The sequence below is a fragment of the Ranitomeya imitator genome, chromosome 3, assembly GCF_032444005.1.
Source record: "Ranitomeya imitator isolate aRanImi1 chromosome 3, aRanImi1.pri, whole genome shotgun sequence".
NCBI lineage: Eukaryota > Metazoa > Chordata > Amphibia > Anura > Dendrobatidae > Ranitomeya > Ranitomeya imitator.
The window spans coordinates 278,853,923-278,872,131 of NC_091284.1; the positions used below are offsets into that span (position 1 = coordinate 278,853,923).

At 45.0% G+C, this 18,209-nt stretch overlaps 1 protein-coding gene across 1 annotated transcript; it reads left to right on the plus strand.

Moving 5' to 3' along the window:
* The first annotated feature begins 5,814 nt into the window (after nucleotides 1-5,814).
* Nucleotides 5,815-13,791, plus strand: LOC138672049 (uncharacterized). The gene is made up of 3 exons (XM_069760126.1): nucleotides 5,815-5,955; nucleotides 12,158-12,489; nucleotides 12,871-13,791. Exons 1-3 carry the CDS (start codon nucleotides 5,844-5,846, stop codon nucleotides 13,072-13,074), a joined length of 648 nt encoding a protein of 215 aa, XP_069616227.1. The 5' UTR covers nucleotides 5,815-5,843; the 3' UTR covers nucleotides 13,075-13,791.
* The last annotated feature ends 4,418 nt before the right edge of the window (nucleotides 13,792-18,209 follow it).

Here is an 18,209-nt window from a genome sequence, read left to right on the forward strand (position 1 = left end):
CAACCTGCAGTTCCAGCAAAGGTAATCGGTTTTTGACAACTATGTGAGACAATTACCTTTCACAACTGGTTCATGACCCAACAAGAAGGGGGGCACTGCTAGACCTAATATTAACCAACAGGCCAGACCGCATAGCAAATGTAAGGGTTGGGGGTCACTTGGGAAATAGCGATCACAAAATAATAAGTTTTCATGTATCCTTTAAAAAGATGTGTAATAGAGGGGTTACAAGGACACTAAACTTCAGGAGGGCAAATTTCCAACGGATGAGAGAGGATCTTGGTGCAATTAACTGGGACGATACCCTGAGATACAAAAATACACAAAGAAAATGGGAGACATTTATTAGCATCCTGGATAGGACCTGTGCACAGTACGTATATACCGTATGGGAATAAACATACTAGAAATAGGAGGAAACCAATATGGCTAAATAGAGTTGTAAGGGGCGCAATAAGTGACAAAAAGAAAGCATTTAGAGAATTAAAGGAAGTAGGTAGTGAGGAGGCATTAAATAAATACAAAAAATTAAATAAATTCTGTAAAAAGCAAATCAAGGCAGCAAAGATTGAGAAAGAGAGACTCATTGCCAGAGATAGTAAAAATAATCCTAAGATATTCTTTAACTACATAAATAGTAAGAAACTAAAAAATAATAGTGTTGGCCCCCTTAAAAATAGTCTGGGTGAAATGGTGGATGAGGATGAGGAAAAAGCCAATATGCCAAATGACTTTTTTTCATCAGTATTTACACAAGAAAATCCCATGGCAGACAAAATGACTAGTGATGAAAATTCCCAATTAAATGTCACCTGCTTAACCCAGCAGGAAGTGCGGCGGAGGCGGCGTCTAAAAATCACTAAAATTGACAAATCTCCGGGCCCGGATGGGATACACCCTCGAGTACTGCAGGAATTAAGTACAGTCATTGATAGACCATTATTTTTAATCTTTAAAGACTCCATAATAACAGGGTTTGTAACACAGGACTGGGGTATAGCAAATGTGGTGCCAATATTCAAAAAGGGGACAAAAACTGAACTCGGAAATTATCGGCCAGTAAGCTTAACCTCTACTGTGGGTAAAATCCTGGAGGGCATTCTAAGGGATGCTATACTGGAGTATCTGAAGAGGAATAACCTCATGACCCATTATCAGCACGGGTTTCCTAGGGACCGTTCATGTCAGACTAATTTGATCAGTTTCTATGAAGAGGAAAGTTCTGGATTGGACCAAGGGAACCCAGTGGATGTAGTGTATATGGACTTTTCAAAAGCTTTTGATACGGTGCCACACAAAAGGTTGATACATAAAATGAGAATAATGGGGATAGGGGAAAATATGTGCAAATGGGTTGAGAGCTGGCTCAGGGATAGGAAACAAAGGGTGGTTATTAATGGAGCACACTTGGACTGGGTAGAGGTTAGCAGTGGGGTACCACAGGGGTCAGTATTGGGCCCTCTTCTTTTTAACATATTTATTAATGACCTTGTAGGGGGCATTCAGTGTAGAATTTCAATATTTGCAGATGACACTAAACTCTGCAGGGTAATCAATACAGAGGAGGACAATTTTATATTACAGGATGATTTATGTAAACTAGAAGCTTGGGCTGATAAATGGCAAATGAGCTTTAATGAGGATAAATGTAAGGTCATGCACTTGAGTAGAAGTAATAAGATGTATAATAATGTGCTTAATTCTAAAACTCTGGGCAAAACCGTCAATGAAAAAGACCTGGGTGTATGGGTGGATGACAAACTCATATTCAGTGGCCAGTTTCTGGCAGCTGCTACAAAGGCAAATAAAATAATGGGATGCATTAAAAGAGGCATAAATGCTCATGAGGAGAACATAATTTTACCTCTATACAAGTCACTAGTTCGACCACACTTAGAATACTGTGCACAGTTCTGGTCTCCGGTGTATAAGAAAGACATAGCTGAACTATAGCGGGTGCAGAGAAGAGCGACCAAGGTTATTGGAGGACTGGGGTGTCTGCAATACCAAGATAGGTTATTACACATGGGGCTATTTAGTTTGGAAAAACGAAGACTTAGGGGTGATCTTATTTTAATGTATAAGTATATGAGGGGACAGTACAAAGACCTTTCTGATGATCTTTTTAATCATAGACCTGAAACAGAGACAAGGGGGCATCCTCTGCGTTTGGAGGAAAAAAGGTTTAAGCATAATAACAGACGCGGATTCTTTACTGTAAGAGCAGTGAGACTATGGAACTCTCTGCCGTATGATGTTGTAATGAGTGATTCATTACTTAAATTTAAGAGGGGACTGGATACCTTTCTGGAAAGTATAATGTTACAGGGTATATACACTAGATTCCTTGATAGAGCGTTGATCCAGGGAACTAGTCTGATTGCCATATGTGGAGTCGGGAAGGAATTTTTTTTCCCCAATGTGGAGCTTACTCTTTGCCACATGGTTTTTTTTGCCTTCCTCTGGATCAACATGTTAGGGCATGTTAGGTTAGGCTATGGGTTGAATTAGATGGACTTATAGTCTTCCTTCAACCTTAATAACTATGTAACTATGTAACCCTCACATCAGCCATAGACTCAGTCGCCCCTCTCATGCATGGCACAGTGTGATGAACCAATAGGCAACCTTGGCATAACAATCTCACAAAAAAACTTCGACAAGCATCCACGGAGCGGCGTTGGAAAAAAACACGCCTGCCAGACGACTTCACTGCTTTCAAACAAGCTACATTTGACTTTAAATTAGCCCTCACCTCCGCTAAACAGACCTATTTCACTAATTTTGTATCTTCACTATCTTACAACCCAAAACAACTATTCAGCACATTTACCTCCCTCCCCTGCCCACCAATGCCACCTCCAACTCCCCTCATCTCTCCGAGGACTTTGCCACCTACTTCAAAAACAAGATCGACCAAACAAGGCAAACCCTAACTGTTCCACGACCCCAACCACTCCATATACCAGACCTCTGCCCTTCCCTAATAACCTCCCTCTCCAACATCACTGAAGGAGAGCTTACTCGCCTCTTTTCCATATCGCGCCTCACTACCTGTGCACTTGACCCCATCCCCTCCCACCTGCTTCCCAACCTCACTAACATGCTCATTCCAGCCCTAACCCATCTCTTCAACCTATCGCTATCTTCTGGTACCTTCCCCTCTGACTTCAAACATGCCACCATCACACCCATCCTCAAAAAAACTAACCTTGACCCAATGGCTATGCCCAGTTACCACCCCATATCACTGCTCCCGTTTGCTTCAAAACTCCTTGAGCAGCATGTCCATGCTCAAATTTCCTCCCACCTCTCATCTAACTCTCTCCTTGACAACCTCCAATCTGGCTTCCGCCCCCACCACTCCACCGAAACTGCCCTGACAAAAATTACTAATGACTTACTCACAGCCAAAGCTAACAGACAGTTCTCCATCCTCCTCCTTCTTGACCTGTCCTCTGCTTTTGACACAGTCGATCACTGCCTACTGCTACAGATTCTTTCTTCCCTACAAGAAAAACTAAGAGGGGGCACCACGGTAATTGGGATCACACCGAGACAAATATATAGGAACCAGATAATAGAGCAAAAGAAACAAAGATGGTCTCATGTAAGGGGATCACCACAAATAAAGATAAAGCACTGGTAAAGACACAACTTTATTAAGACAATATGTATAAGTAGCAAAGCACAAATAATGTAAAAACATTTAAAAACATACTAATACAAACAACCCATAATAAGGCTACAACCCACACAGGACAGAGCGATATAAGCCACATATAATAGTAGAAAGGGGTGGCTAATACCACCGTGCCTACATAGACAGCTCTGCTAAACCCCAAAAGATATAGTAATGATGGCTAAAAGTTCTGTAGTGAACTCAGAGGGGTCAGAGCACAATAGGTACTCAGAGCATCTGTGTATACACACCCTACTCAATGGATAACAAAGTACTCATGGTCCTGAAGAGGCACATATATTTGCACACAAAACAGTGAGTCAGACCTGGTATACATGGCCTAAAAGGCTGTATGACGTGTGAAATGAACACAAACCCAAAGCCATGCCAGCGATAAATACAGGTAGCAGATAATAAACGTCACAAAGTGAGCATACTAAAAGGCACAATAACCAGAGGAGCCCCAAAAAAGCAGTGTGCAGGCCGGGTGTGCATACAGAGTCCAAATGTGGGCAGCAGAAAGACCCAACACGTGTCGCCACCAACAGGTGGCTTCGTCAGGGGTGCTATCCGGAAGCAGGACCTGCTACTTAAATAGAAATAACCGTGGTGCCCCCTCTTAGTTTTTCTTTTATGGTTGGTGTATATGCGGCTTCTGTTTACCGCATTTTCTAGGTGTTGGCACACGGTTTTTGCCCTGTATACGATAGCATTTGGGCTTGATATTGAATATTGTGTTATATGATGGATCTGGCAGCTAGAGAAGCTGCATGGAGTAACCAGGCGGTTGGTATTTTTAATGATGACAGCCCGGCAGTGGCTTCTGGTGGCGCTGTTGATGGTGATTTCCATTTGTTAACCAAAGAAATAATTAATTTACATAAAGCTCTTACCAAATCTTGGTGGAACGTTAAAACTTTGCAAGAGTATAAGAAGGCTGGGCTACTTCCCAGAGGCTTGAGGGTTCAAATCTTCCCAGCTTGGGAGGTAAAGGATGGGTTCCAGAATGTGTGGGAATCCGTCTACTTAAATGTTCCTATATTATCATAGATATGTTACTAGAACATGATCAGGTTGCCTTGAGGGCTCTAAGGGACAAGATAAAAGTGAGTGAGGACAAACTGGATAAATTTGACAAAAAAACAATGGTGGACCCATTCCAGGTTCAACTTAAATCTATTATAGACACCTTTGAGAAAGATGTTATAGCCAAAAAGAAACACAAATTCAGGAGAGATCAATTGGATTTCAAAAGTGGGCGCGCTTTCAAATGGGCCCACAGGGGAAATAAGAGATCCGGTTTGTCTGCGGGTCCTCCGATGGCCAATACCTCCACAGCAATTGATGCTCCATCTAGTGACGATTTTTTATCCATGGAACCAAGCGATACCGAAGGCGCGGTAGGAGGGGCCGGAGGAAGAGATACTACCCAAAGGAAGCGCAAAAAGAACTACAAGGCGTGGTCTCCTCGTTACCATCGGGAGACACGGCAGAACAGGAAACGTTAACTTCAGAGATGGAGCCCCACTCCCTTCCAGTGGATGGTAAGTTACAAAATTTTAAATTTGTCTAACTATGTTCTCTCTGATGATGAAACCTCGGTTCTGGAAAAGGGCCTTTCCTTTTGCCCCACTAGTGGGCTAGACAAATTTACACTTATAAAAGATGTTTACCTCTTTTGTAGACAGCTCACATTTAAAATAATTTTTCATCGCCCTTCGGCCATGGATGACCTTCGTTTGTTGGACAGACTGATATTGAGGGACCTATTGGATCTGCTGGAGGAAGGGGAGGTAGGTCAAACTAGATGGAGATTTACCGGGAGATTACCCTCCCAGGCTACCCCTTCATTGACACTATGCCCGGCAGTACAATGCTTCTTCGATGCTGTATGCAGGGAGGTACAACAGCTAAAATTGGATCCCAATAGGGGTAGAAATTTAAGTAAGATGAACACTCCATTCTAACGAGACTAGGTTCCAATAGGGATTTTGTTATCCGCGAGGCGGACAAGGGGGGCAACCTGGTTATTTGGCTGGTTGACTTGTATATACAGGCAGCATTGCGTCAACTGCATAATGCAGAATGTTACCAAATTCTTCCCTCTGATCCAACAAGTGTTTTTCAGGACAAGCTAAATCAATTATTGGATACCGTGTATATGTGCAACATCATCAATAAACAGGAGAAAGAACTTTTGACTACCCACCATCCTAGGACCCCCACGTTCTATATGCTCCCGAAGATTCACAAGTCGCTACAGGTCCCCCCAGGTAGGCCTATTGTCTCGGGCATTGGGGGGTTACAGGAGCGACCGTGCATCTACGTTGATTTTTTTCTCCAGCCTCATGTTTTAACTTTGAAATCATATGTGAGAGACTCAACATTTCTTGTTTCACAGCTTCAAGATCTGGAGGTTCCCCTGTTGTGAGTTCTGTTTTTGGGCTCCCTCTGGTGGTTACTGATGGTACTGGGTGACTTGTCTTTCCTGGTCTCTGGGTTCCACCTGTTCCATCAGGATATGGGAGTTTCCTATTTAACCTGGCTTTGCTGGCATTTCCTCGCCGGTTATCAATGTATCCAATGTGTCTTGTTACCTCTGCTCCCTGCTCCTAGAAACTTCTGGTCAAGCTAAGTTTGGATTTTCCTGTTTTGGTGTTTTGCTTAATTTGGTTTTTAGTCCAGCCTGCAGATATGTGATTATTTGCTGCTGGTTGCTCTAGTGGGCTGAAATTGCTCCTCATGTACCATGAGTTGGCACATGAGTTCAAGTAATTTCAGGATGGGTTTTTGAAGGGTTTTTCGCTGACCGCGCAGTTCACTTTTGTATCCTCTGCTATCTAGCTTTAGCGGGCCTCATTTTGCTGAAACTGTTTTCATACTGCGTATGTGCTTTCCTCTCATTTCACCGTCATTATATGTGGGGGGCTGCTATTTCTGTGGGGTATTTCTCTGGAGGCAAGAGAGGTCTGTGTTTCCTCTAATAGGGGAAGTTAGATCTTCGGCTGGAGCGAGACGTCTAGGATCATCGTAGGCACGTTCACCGGCTACTTTTATTTGTGTGTTAGGTTCAGGGTCGCGGTCAGCTCAGGTTCCATCGCCCTAGAGCTTGTTTGTATCTGTGCTTGTCCTTTAGTGATCCCCTGCCATTGGGATCATGACAGTATAACCGGCCCATAAAGTGTTAATTGTATTGGCTGAAGTAGGAGGATAAGTAGTCTGAGGAAGTTTTTTTTTTTTTTCTCTTTCCCTCAGAGTTTGCTGCCTAGCCTTATTGCAGCCTGGCTACTTCCTCCTCCTCTTAATCTTTGAATGGCTCTGATCCCAGCTGTTTATCATGGACGTCCAGAGTTTGGCTTCCAGCCTGAATAATCTTGCCGCTAAGGTTCAAAATATACAGGATTTTGTTGTACATGCTCTTATGTCTGAACCTAGAATTCCTGTCCCAGAGTTTTTTTCTGGAGATAGATCTCGTTTTCTGAATTTTAGGAACAATTGCAAGTTGTTTCTTTCTTTGAAATCTCGCTCCTCTGGAGACCCTGCTCAGCAAGTCAAGATTATTATATCTTTCCTGCGGGGTGACCCTCAGGATTGGGCATTTGCATTGGCACCAGGGGACCCTGCGTTGCTTAATGCGGATGCGTTTTTTCTGGCATTGGGTTTGCTCTATGAGGAACCTAACCAAGAGATTCAGGCTGAAAAAGCTTTGTTGGCCCTCTCTCAGGGGCAAGATGAAGCAGAAATTTATTGTCAAAAATTTCGGAAGTGGTCGGTGCTTACTCAGTGGAATGAGTGCGCCCTGGCTGCAAAGTTCAGAGATGGCCTTTCTGAGGCCATTAAAGATGTTATGGTGGGGTTCCCTGCGCCTACTGGTCTGAATGAGTCTATGACTATGGCTATTCAGATTGATCGGCGTTTACGGGAGCGCAAACCTGTGCATCATTTGGCGGTGTCGTCTGAACCGTCACCTGAGATAATGCAATGTGATAGAATTCAGTCCAGAAGTGAACGGCAAAATTATAGGCGGAAAAAAAGGTTGTGCTTTTATTGTGGTGATTCAGCTCATGTTATATCAGCATGCTCTAAACGCACAAAAAAGGTTGATAAGTCTGTTGCCATTAGTACTTTACAGTCTAAGTTCATTTTGTCTGTGACTCTGATTTGTTCATTATCATCCATTTCCGTCGATGCCTATGTGGATTCAGGCGCTGCCCTGAGTCTTATGGATTGGTCATTTGCCAATCGCTGTGGGTTTAGTCTGGAGCCTCTGGAAGTCCCTATTCCTTTGAAGGGAATTGACTCTACACCTTTGGCTATGAATAAACATCAGTACTGGACACAAGTGACCATGCGTATGACTCCTGTTCATCAGGAGGTGATTCGCTTCCTGGTACTGTATAATTTGCATGATGTCCTAGTGCTTGGTCTGCCATGGTTACAAACTCATAATCCAGTCCTTGACTGGAAATCAATGTCTGTGTTAAGCTGGGGTTGTCAGGGGGTTCATGATGATGCACCTCCGATTTCTATCGCTTCATCTACTCCTTCTGAGATTCCTGTGTTTTTGTCTGACTATCGGGATGTTTTTGAGGAGCCTAAGCTCAGTTCGCTTCCTCCTCACAGGGATTGCGATTGTGCTATAAATTTAATTCCAGGCAGTAAATTTCCTAAAGGTCGTTTGTTCAATCTGTCAGTGCCAGAGCATACTGCTATGCGGGATTATGTTAAGGAGTCCTTGGAAAAGGGACATATCCGTCCATCTTTGTCCCCTTTGGGAGCAGGTTTTTTTTTCGTGGCCAAAAAAGATGGTTCCTTGAGGCCTTGTATAGATTATCGTCTTTTGAATAAGATTACCGTAAAATATCAGTATCCTTTGCCATTGTTGACTGATTTGTTTGCTCGCATTAAGGGGGCTAAATGGTTCACTAAGATTGATCTTCGGGGTGCGTATAATCTTATACGAATAAAGCAAGGTGATGAGTGGAAAACCGCATTTAATACGCCTGAGGGCCATTTTGAGTATTTGGTAATGCCTTTTGGACTTTCTAATGCTCCTTCAGTCTTCCAGTCCTTTATGCACGATATTTTCCGTGAATATCTGGATAAATTTATGATTGTGTATTTGGATGATATTTTGTTTTTTTCTGATGACTGGGAGTCTCATGTTCAGCAGGTCAGGAAGGTGTTTCAGGTCCTGCGGGCCAATTCCTTGTTTGTAAAAGGCTCAAAGTGTCTCTTTGGAGTCCAGAAGATTTCTTTCTTGGGGTATATTTTTTCCCCTTCTACTATTGAGATGGATCCCGTCAAGGTTCAGGCTATTTGTGACTGGACGCAGCCTACATCTCTTAAGAGTCTACAGAAGTTCTTGGGCTTTGCTAATTTCTATCGTCGTTTTATAACTAATTTTTCTAGTGTTGTTAAGCCTTTCACGGATTTGACTAAGAAGGGTGCTGATGTTGCTAATTGGTCTCCTGCGGCTGTGGAGGCCTTTCAGGAACTTAAGCGCCGGTTTTCTTCTGCTCCTGTGTTGCGTCAGCCAGATGTTTCGCTCCCTTTTCAGGTTGAGGTTGATGCTTCCGAGATTGGAGCGGGGGCGGTTTTGTCACAGAGAAGCTCCGATGGCTCAGTGATGAAGCCCTGCGCGTTTTTTTCTAGAAAGTTTTCGCCGGCTGAGCGGAATTATGATGTTGGTAATCGGGAACTTTTGGCCATGAAGTGGGCATTTGAGGAGTGGCGTCATTGGCTAGAGGGTGCTAGACATCGTGTGGTGGTCTTGACTGATCACAAAAATTTGATTTACCTTAAGTCTGCCAGGCGTCTGAATCCTAGACAGGCTCGTTGGTCACTGTTTTTCTCTCGTTTCAATTTTGTGGTTTCATACCTGCCAGGTTCAAAGAATGTGAAGGCGGATGCTCTTTCTAGGAGTTTTGTGCCTGACTCCCTTGGAAATTCTGAGCCCTCTGGTATCCTTAGGGATGGGGTGATTTTGTCTGCTGTCTCCCCAGACTTGCGACGTGCTTTGCAGGAGTTTCAGGCGGGTAAACCTGATCGTTGTCCGCCTGAGAGACTGTTTGTTCCGGATAATTGGACCAGTAGAGTCATCTCCGAGGTCCATTCTTCTGCGTTGGCAGGTCATCCTGGAATATTTGGTACTAGAGACTTGGTGGCCAGGTCTTTTTGGTGGCCTTCCTTGTCGAGGGATGTGCGTTCTTTTGTGCAGTCTTGTGAGGTTTGTGCTTGGGCTAAGCCTTGCTGTTCTCGGGCCAGTGGATTGTTGTCACCTTTGCCTATCCCGAAGAGGCCTTGGACGCACATTTCCATGGACTTTATTTCGGATCTCCCTGTCTCTCAAAAAATGTCCGTCATCTGGGTTGTGTGTGATCGCTTTTCTAAAATGGTTCATCTGGTACCCTTGCCTAAGTTACCTTCCTCCTCTGAGTTGGTCCCTCTGTTTTTTCAGAATGTGGTTCGTTTGCATGGGATTCCTGAGAACATCGTTTCTGACAGGGGATCCCAGTTTGTGTCTAGATTTTGGCGGACGTTCTGTGCTAAGATGGGCATTGATTTGTCCTTTTCGTCTGCATTCCATCCTCAGACGAATGGCCAGACTGAACGAACTAATCAGACCTTGGAAACTTATTTAAGGTGTTTTGTTTCTGCTGATCAGGATGACTGGGTTACCTTTTTGCCGCTGGCCGAGTTTGCCCTTAATAATCGGGCTAGTTCTGCTACCTTGGTTTCTCCTTTCTTTTGTAATTCGGGGTTTCATCCTCGTTTTTCCTCTGGTCAGGTGGAACCTTCTGATTGTCCTGGAGTGGACATGGTGGTGGATAGGTTGCATCGGATTTGGAGTCATGTGGTGGACAATTTGAAGTTGTCCCAGGAGAAGGCTCAGCAGTTTGCTAATCGCCGTCGCCGCGTGGGTCCTCGACTTCTTGTTGGGGACTTGGTGTGGTTGTCTTCTCGTTTTGTTCCTATGAAGGTCTCTTCTCCTAAGTTCAAGCCTCGGTTCATCGGTCCCTATAGGATCTTGGAAATTCTTAACCCCGTGTCGTTTCGTTTGGATCTCCCGGCATCGTTTGCTATTCATAATGTGTTCCATCGGTCGTTGTTGCGGAAGTATGAGGTACCTGTTGTTCCTTCGCTTGAGCCTCCTGCTCCAGTGCTGGTGGAGGGAGAATTGGAGTATGTTGTGGAGAAGATCTTGGATTCTCGTGTTTCCAGACGGAAACTCCAGTATTTGGTCAAGTGGAAGGGTTATGGTCAGGAGGATAATTCTTGGGTGGTTGCCTCGGATGTTCATGCTGATGATTTGGTTCGCGCTTTTCATAGGGCTCATCCTGGTCGCCCTGGTGGTTCTCGTGAGGGTTCGGTGACCCCTCCTCAAGGGGGGGGTACTGTTGTGAGTTCTGTTTTTGGGCTCCCTCTGGTGGTTACTGATGGTACTGGGTGACTTGTCTTTCCTGGTCTCTGGGTTCCACCTGTTCCATCAGGATATGGGAGTTTCCTATTTAACCTGGCTTTGCTGGCATTTCCTCGCCGGTTATCAATGTATCCAATGTGTCTTGTTACCTCTGCTCCCTGCTCCTAGAAACTTCTGGTCAAGCTAAGTTTGGATTTTCCTGTTTTGGTGTTTTGCTTAATTTGGTTTTTAGTCCAGCCTGCAGATATGTGATTCTTTGCTGCTGGTTGCTCTAGTGGGCTGAAATTGCTCCTCATGTACCATGAGTTGGCACATGAGTTCAAGTAATTTCAGGATGGTTTTTTGAAGGGTTTTTCGCTGACCGCGCAGTTCACTTTTGTATCCTCTGCTATCTAGCTTTAGCGGGCCTCATTTTGCTGAAACTGTTTTCATACTGCGTATGTGCTTTCCTCTCATTTCACCGTCATTATATGTGGGGGGCTGCTATTTCTGTGGGGTATTTCTCTGGAGGCAAGAGAGGTCTGTGTTTCTTCTAATAGGGGAAGTTAGATCTTCGGCTGGAGTGAGACGTCTAGGATCATCGTAGGCACGTTCCCCGGCTACTTTTATTTGTGTGTTAGGTTCAGGGTCGCGGTCAGCTCAGGTTCCATCGCCCTAGAGCCTGTTTGTATCTGTGCTTGTCCTTTAGTGATCCCCTGCCATTGGGATCATGACATTCCCCCCAGTGTCTGGCTTGTGACCCTCGACGTAGAATCACTGTACACGTGTATAAACCACGAACTGGGCATCCAAGCTGTTGCATTTTTCTTGGACCAGAATACGTCGGGGGATAGAGGACACAACTCTTTCTTATTGGATCTTCTACTTTGTCTTCGACCGTGCCTTCTACAGGCAAGTGAGGGGTACAGCTATGGGGGCTCGGTGTGCCCCTGCGTACGCCAATCTTTTCTTAGGTTGGTGGGAAGTTACCAGGGTGTACTGTCTAGAGGGATACTCAAGACATGTTATCAAATGGTTACGCTATATTGATGATGTTTCATTCCTCTGGACAGGCACCCTGGAAGAGTGTCAGGAATTTGTCAAGATGCTTAATGACAATCCATGGAACATCCGCCTCACATCACAATATTCGCAAACGGACATCGAATTTTTGGATTTGAGATTGAGTGTGAGTGGGACCAAAATCATTACCTCACTGTACCGGAAGCCTACAGCTACAAATAGCCTACTTCACTTCACAAGTTTTCATCCTTACCATCTAAAGAGAGGCATTCTGAAAGGACAGTTCTACAGAGTGAAGAGGAACTGTAGCCGAACGGAGGACTTTGTGGAGCAATCCCGGAAATTGACCAGGCGTTTTCACGAGCGGGGATACCCACGCAAGGTAATTTCGCAGGCTTTTGTTGCGGCCAGAGAAACTAGCAGAGCGGGCCTCTTACTACCCCAAAAAAAGACATCCGAGAAACCACTTGGGATAATTACGACATACAACAACCAGTGGCAGGATGTGAGGAACATCCTGTCAAGATATTGGGGCATTCTGCGTAGTGAGTCTAGGCTTCACCCCCACATTGTTACCCAGCCAAGCCTGATCGCTAGGAGGGCCAGGAACTTGAGAGATCGCTTGAGTCATAGCCATTTCCAGCGCCCTGCTAGGAGACTCAATAGGGGAGTTAGGCTTACCGGTACATTCCCATGTGGGAATTGTAACATCTGCCCATTAGTGGTTGGTGATTTAACCTCTTTACTCTTCTTGCCTCCACAGGTTGTTATTAAGGCCTTCTTCAATTGTAAATCGCGTAACCTTGTATACGCTCTGGTATGTCCGTGCCCTAAAATATACGTTGGCCAGACTACACAGGAATTGAGAAGACGTATCCAGCAGCACTTTTCGAACATTACGACTGCCAGTAAAGACAAAGCAAAAGGTACTTACGCCTGTGGCCTCACACTACCTGGCCGAACATAATTCACTGTGGAAAGACACGAAGATATTAGGTCTGGAGGGAGTACTAACCAATATCAGAGGTGGTGACATCTCTCTGGAACTTTTGAGATGAGAGTCTAGATGGATATTTGAACTCAACTGTCGTAGCCCTCATGGTCTTAACGAGGACTTGCTTTTCACTGGGTTTTACAAACAGACTTGATTTCTGCATTGTTTTATGGCCCATCTTATTACCATCTTAGGGCCTATTATATATGCTGTGTCTTTTGTTATGGGTGTTCTATATGTTGGGAATTTTTCATATCTACATGTGTTAATCACCTTGGCACATTGCCTACATAGACAGCCTGCCATTTGTGTTTGTCATTTTGGCTTTGAAGTGCCAGGTGGGGGTGTTGACTGAGTATCAAATAGTTGTTCATTTATAATCCATTTATGCGCTAGCTTAACTTATTCTAAATATAAGTATTTTTCTCTCTGTAATATGTTGGAGATTTAGTAGGTTTATATTTGAATATTTTTCTGTATACAGGGCTATATAGTATGTCATATTAAATCACCGTATTGTTACTTATATCTGGTTATTGTGTGATACAAATATCCTTCGTGAACCTGCCGTATTTGCCTCAAGTCGTATGCTTACTCCTTTTGCTACATTACTTTGGGGTTGAGCCTATTTTGTGGTGATGCGTGGAGATATGTTGGATCACGATCTCCACTTGTCATCTACCATCTTCCCAGCTTTTGCTCATGTGGTGCAATGTTGGTCAGGATGGTTTTGTGCTCGTTTATCATCTACTAGCATCACGTTTATGGGATCGTTTAGATCCACTCCATTTTGCAGAAATAATGTATGGGCCTGTTATGGTTCTCAGTGACACTAGGGCACTGGTTTGTGAGTAATCTGTGAATATAATAATGGCCCTTTTGCCTGTCACAATGAGAAGGTTTTGGTTTTGAATTATGCCTCTGGTTATCTTATGCGGTCCACTAGAACCTCATGTCTTTACAATGGTAGCCGTAGCGCTCTGGGGTGGCATCATTGCTGTATCTATAGAGCGCCGGAGACCTAGGTAATGTTGCGCACTTACACACAGTCCATCATTTGTGTGTGCTAGTATGGAAGGTATTGTGTTGTGCGCTGTGGCCACATACGCAGATGCGCTGGCGCTGTTTAAGTGGCTTTCCTGTAGCCGTGACAACCCTGCCTGGGTTAGTCAGACCCTGATTACTGCTCCACTATGGTGCGCGGGCGCCATATGTAGTGCGTCCCGTGCTGTCAGCTTAAAATGTACAGGCGTATGAATGGAATTACGGTATATGTTGCGCACCTATATACCGTCCATTATTTGTGTGCGATAGCACGGAGGATATTGTGATGTGCGCTTTGGCCACATACTCTGGTGTGCATGCGCTGGCTATAGTGGCGTTCCTGCAGCTGTGACAACCCTGCCTGGGTGAGTTATACCCTGATTGCCGCTGTGCTTTGGTGTGCGGGTGCTATATTTAGTGCGTCCAGTGCTGGTGGTTCAGACATGTGGGTGCATACATGTAGGTTAATGTTGCGTACCTATATCCTGTCCACCATATGTGTGCGCGAGCACGGAGGGTACAGTGCGCTCCGGCCACACACTCTGGTGCACAGGCGCTGGATAAGTGGCGTTCCTGTAGCCATGGCAACCCTGCCTGGGTGAGTCATACCATCTGCAGTGCTTTGGTATGCTAGTGCGTCCCGTGCTGCCGGCTTAGATATGCAGGCGCTGGACGTGTATCACCTGTGCAGCCTAGGCAACCATGCTTGGGTGAGTTACTTTGAGATCGTTACGATGTGGGCGCTATACTTAGTGCGTCCCTGCGATTTGCAGGGTATTGTGCTGGGCACCCCAGGTATACGCTCCACCATTTGGGCGGTGGTTCTGAGGCGGCTCAGTAGCCCTGGCAACCCCAATGGTTATCCACAGCCTGACTATTATTTAACTATGGTGCGCAGGCGCTGTATCTGGAATGGCTGCGCAGCCTGCAGGTCACTGAACTATGCACCCCGGACTCACTGACAGGTGCTCAGACTCAGGATGTGTAGCGTCATTGCAGCTCTGGCGACCCAGCCTGGGCAGTCAGTATTTGTTTGTTAGTGTGCTGTGGTGTGCGGGTGCCGCCTCTGGAGCGTTTCCGTTGCCCTGGCAACCCTGGCTACGGGCACTTCCGCTCCGGAGACGCCGGAGCATGTGCTCTCAGCTGAGAGGTGGGTGACTCATACTGTTATGCTTAACTCCATGCGGTGGATCTACAGGGACACAGCTGATTTAGGTAAAGGTTATTTCTATTTAAGTAGCAGGTCCTGCTTCCGGATAGCACCCCTGACGAAGCCACCTGTTGTTCTCTGACCCCTCTGAGTTCACTACAGAACTTTTAGCCATCATTACTATATCTTTTGGGGTTTAGCAGAGCTGTCTATGTAGGCACGGTGGTATTAGCCACCCCTTTCTACTATTATATGTGGCTTATATCGCTCTGTCCTGTGTGGGTTGTAGCCTTATTATGGGTTGTTTGTATTAGTATGTTTTTAAATGTTTTTACATTATTTGTGCTTTGCTTTGCTTTGTGCTTTGTAACTTACCATCCACTGGAAGGGAGTGGGGCTCCATCTCTGAAGTTAACGTTTCCTGTTCTGCCGTGTCTCCCGATGGTAACGAGGAGACCACGCCTTGTAGTTCTTTTTGCGCTTCCTTTGGGTAGTATCTCTTCCTCCGGCCCCTCCTACCGCGCCTTCGGTATCGCTTGGTTCCGTGGATAAAAAATCGTCACTAGATGGAGCATCAATTGCTGTGGAGGTATTGGCCATCGGAGGACCCGCAGACAAACCGGATCTCTTATTTCCCCTGTGGGCCCATTTGAAAGCGCGCCCACTTTTGAAATCCAATTGATCTCTCCTGAATTTGTGTTTCTTTTTGGCTATAACATCTTTCTCAAAGGTGTCTATAATAGATTTAAGTTGAACCTGGAACGGGTCCACCATTGTTTTTTTGTCAAATTTATCCAGTTTGTCCTCACTCACTTTTATCTTGTCCCTTAGAGCCCTCAAGGCAACCTGATCATGTTCTAGTAACATATCTATGATAATATAGGAACATTTAAGTAGACGGATTCCCACACATTCTGGAACCCATCCTTTACCTCCCAAGCTGGGAAGATTTGAACCCTCAAGCCTCTGGGAAGTAGCCCAGCCTTCTTATACTCTTGCAAAGTTTTAACGTTCCACCAAGATTTGGTAAGAGCTTTATGTAAATTAATTATTTCTTTGGTTAACAAATGGAAATCACCATCAACAGCGCCACCAGAAGCCACTGCCGGGCTGTCATCATTAAAAATACCAACCGCCTGGTTACTCCATGCAGCTTCTCTAGCTGCCAGATCCATCATATAACACAATATTCAATATCAAGCCCAAATGCTATCGTATACAGGGCAAAAACCGTGTGCCAACACCTAGAAAATGCGGTAAACAGAAGCCGCATATACACCAACCATAAAAGAAAAACTAAGAGGGGGCACCACGGTTATTTCTATTTAAGTAGCAGGTCCTGCTTCCGGATAGCACCCCTGACGAAGCCACCTGTTGGTGGCGACACGTGTTGGGTCTTTCTGCTGCCCACATTTGGACTCTGTATGCACACCCGGCCTGCACACTGCTTTTTTTGGGCTCCTCTGGTTATTGTGCCTTTTAGTATGCTCACTTTGTGACGTTTATTATCTGCTACCTGTATTTATCGCTGGCATGGCTTTGGGTTTGTGTTCATTTCACACGTCATACAGCCTTTTAGGCCATGTATACCAGGTCTGACTCACTGTTTTGTGTGCAAATATATGTGCCTCTTCAGGACCATGAGTACTTTGTTATCCATTGAGTAGGGTGTGTATACACAGATGCTCTGAGTACCTATTGTGCTCTGACCCCTCTGAGTTCACTACAGAACTTTTAGCCATCATTACTATATCTTTTGGGGTTTAGCAGAGCTGTCTATGTAGGCACGGTGGTATTAGCCACCCCTTTCTACTATTATATGTGGCTTATATCGCTCTGTCCTGTGTGGGTTGTAGCCTTATTATGGGTTGTTTGTATTAGTATGTTTTTAAATGTTTTTACATTATTTGTGCTTTGCTACTTATACATATTGTCTTAATAAAGTTGTGTCTTTACCAGTGCTTTATCTTTATTTGTGGTGATCCCCTTACATGAGACCATCTTTGTTTCTTTTGCTCTATTATCTGGTTCATATATATTTGTCTCGGTGTGATCCCAATTACCGTGGTGCCCCCTCTTAGTTTTTCTTGTAGGGAAGAAAGAATCTGTAGCAGTAGGCAGTGATCGACTGTGTCAAAAGCAGAGGACAGGTCAAGAAGGAGGAGGATGGAGAACTGTCTGTTAGCTTTGGCTGTGAGTAAGTCATTAGTAATTTTTGTCAGGGCAGTTTCGGTGGAGTGGTGGGGGCGGAAGCCAGATTGGAGGTTGTCAAGGAGAGAGTTAGATGAGAGGTGGGAGGAAATTTGAGCAAGGACATGCTGCTCAAGGAGTTTTGAAGCAAACGGGAGCAGTGATATGGGGTGGTAACTGGGCATAGCCATTGGGTCAAGGTTAGTTTTTTTGAGGATGGGTGTGATGGTGGCATGTTTGAAGTCAGAGGGGAAGGTACCAGAAGATAGCGATAGGTTGAAGAGATGGGTTAGGGCTGGAATGAGCATGTTAGTGAGGTTGGGAAGCAGGTGGGAGGGGATGGGGTCAAGTGCACAGGTAGTGAGGCGCGATATGGAAAAGAGGCGAGTAAGCTCTCCTTCAGTGATGTTGGAGAGGGAGGTTATTAGGGAAGGGCAGAGGTCTGGTATATGGAGTGGTTGGGGTCGTGGAACAGTTAGGGTTTGCCTTGTTTGGTCGATCTTGTTTTTGAAGTAGGTGGCAAAGTCCTCGGAGAGATGAGGGGAGTTGGAGGTGGCATTGGTGGGCAGGGGAGGGAGGTAAATGTGCTGAATAGTTGTTTTGGGTTGTAAGATAGTGAAGATACAAAATTAGTGAAATAGGTCTGTTTAGTGGAGGTGAGGGCTAATTTGAAGTCAAATGTAGCTTGTTTGAAAGCAGTGAAGTCGTCTGGCAGGCGTGTTTT

What these genes read in the sequence shown, in the direction of transcription:
- LOC138672049 (XM_069760126.1), top strand. Translation starts at nt 5,844, where the DNA reads ATGTGCAACATCATCAATAAACAGGAGAAAGAACTTTTGACTACCCAC. An exon ending in GTCGCTACAGGTCCCCCCAG is followed by an intron (nt 5,956 to 12,157) that starts GTAGGCCTATTG and finishes TCCTCTGGACAG; the next exon opens with GCACCCTGGAAGAGTGTCAG. An exon ending in AGCGGGGATACCCACGCAAG is followed by an intron (nt 12,490 to 12,870) that starts GTAATTTCGCAG and finishes TTGCCTCCACAG; the next exon opens with GTTGTTATTAAGGCCTTCTT.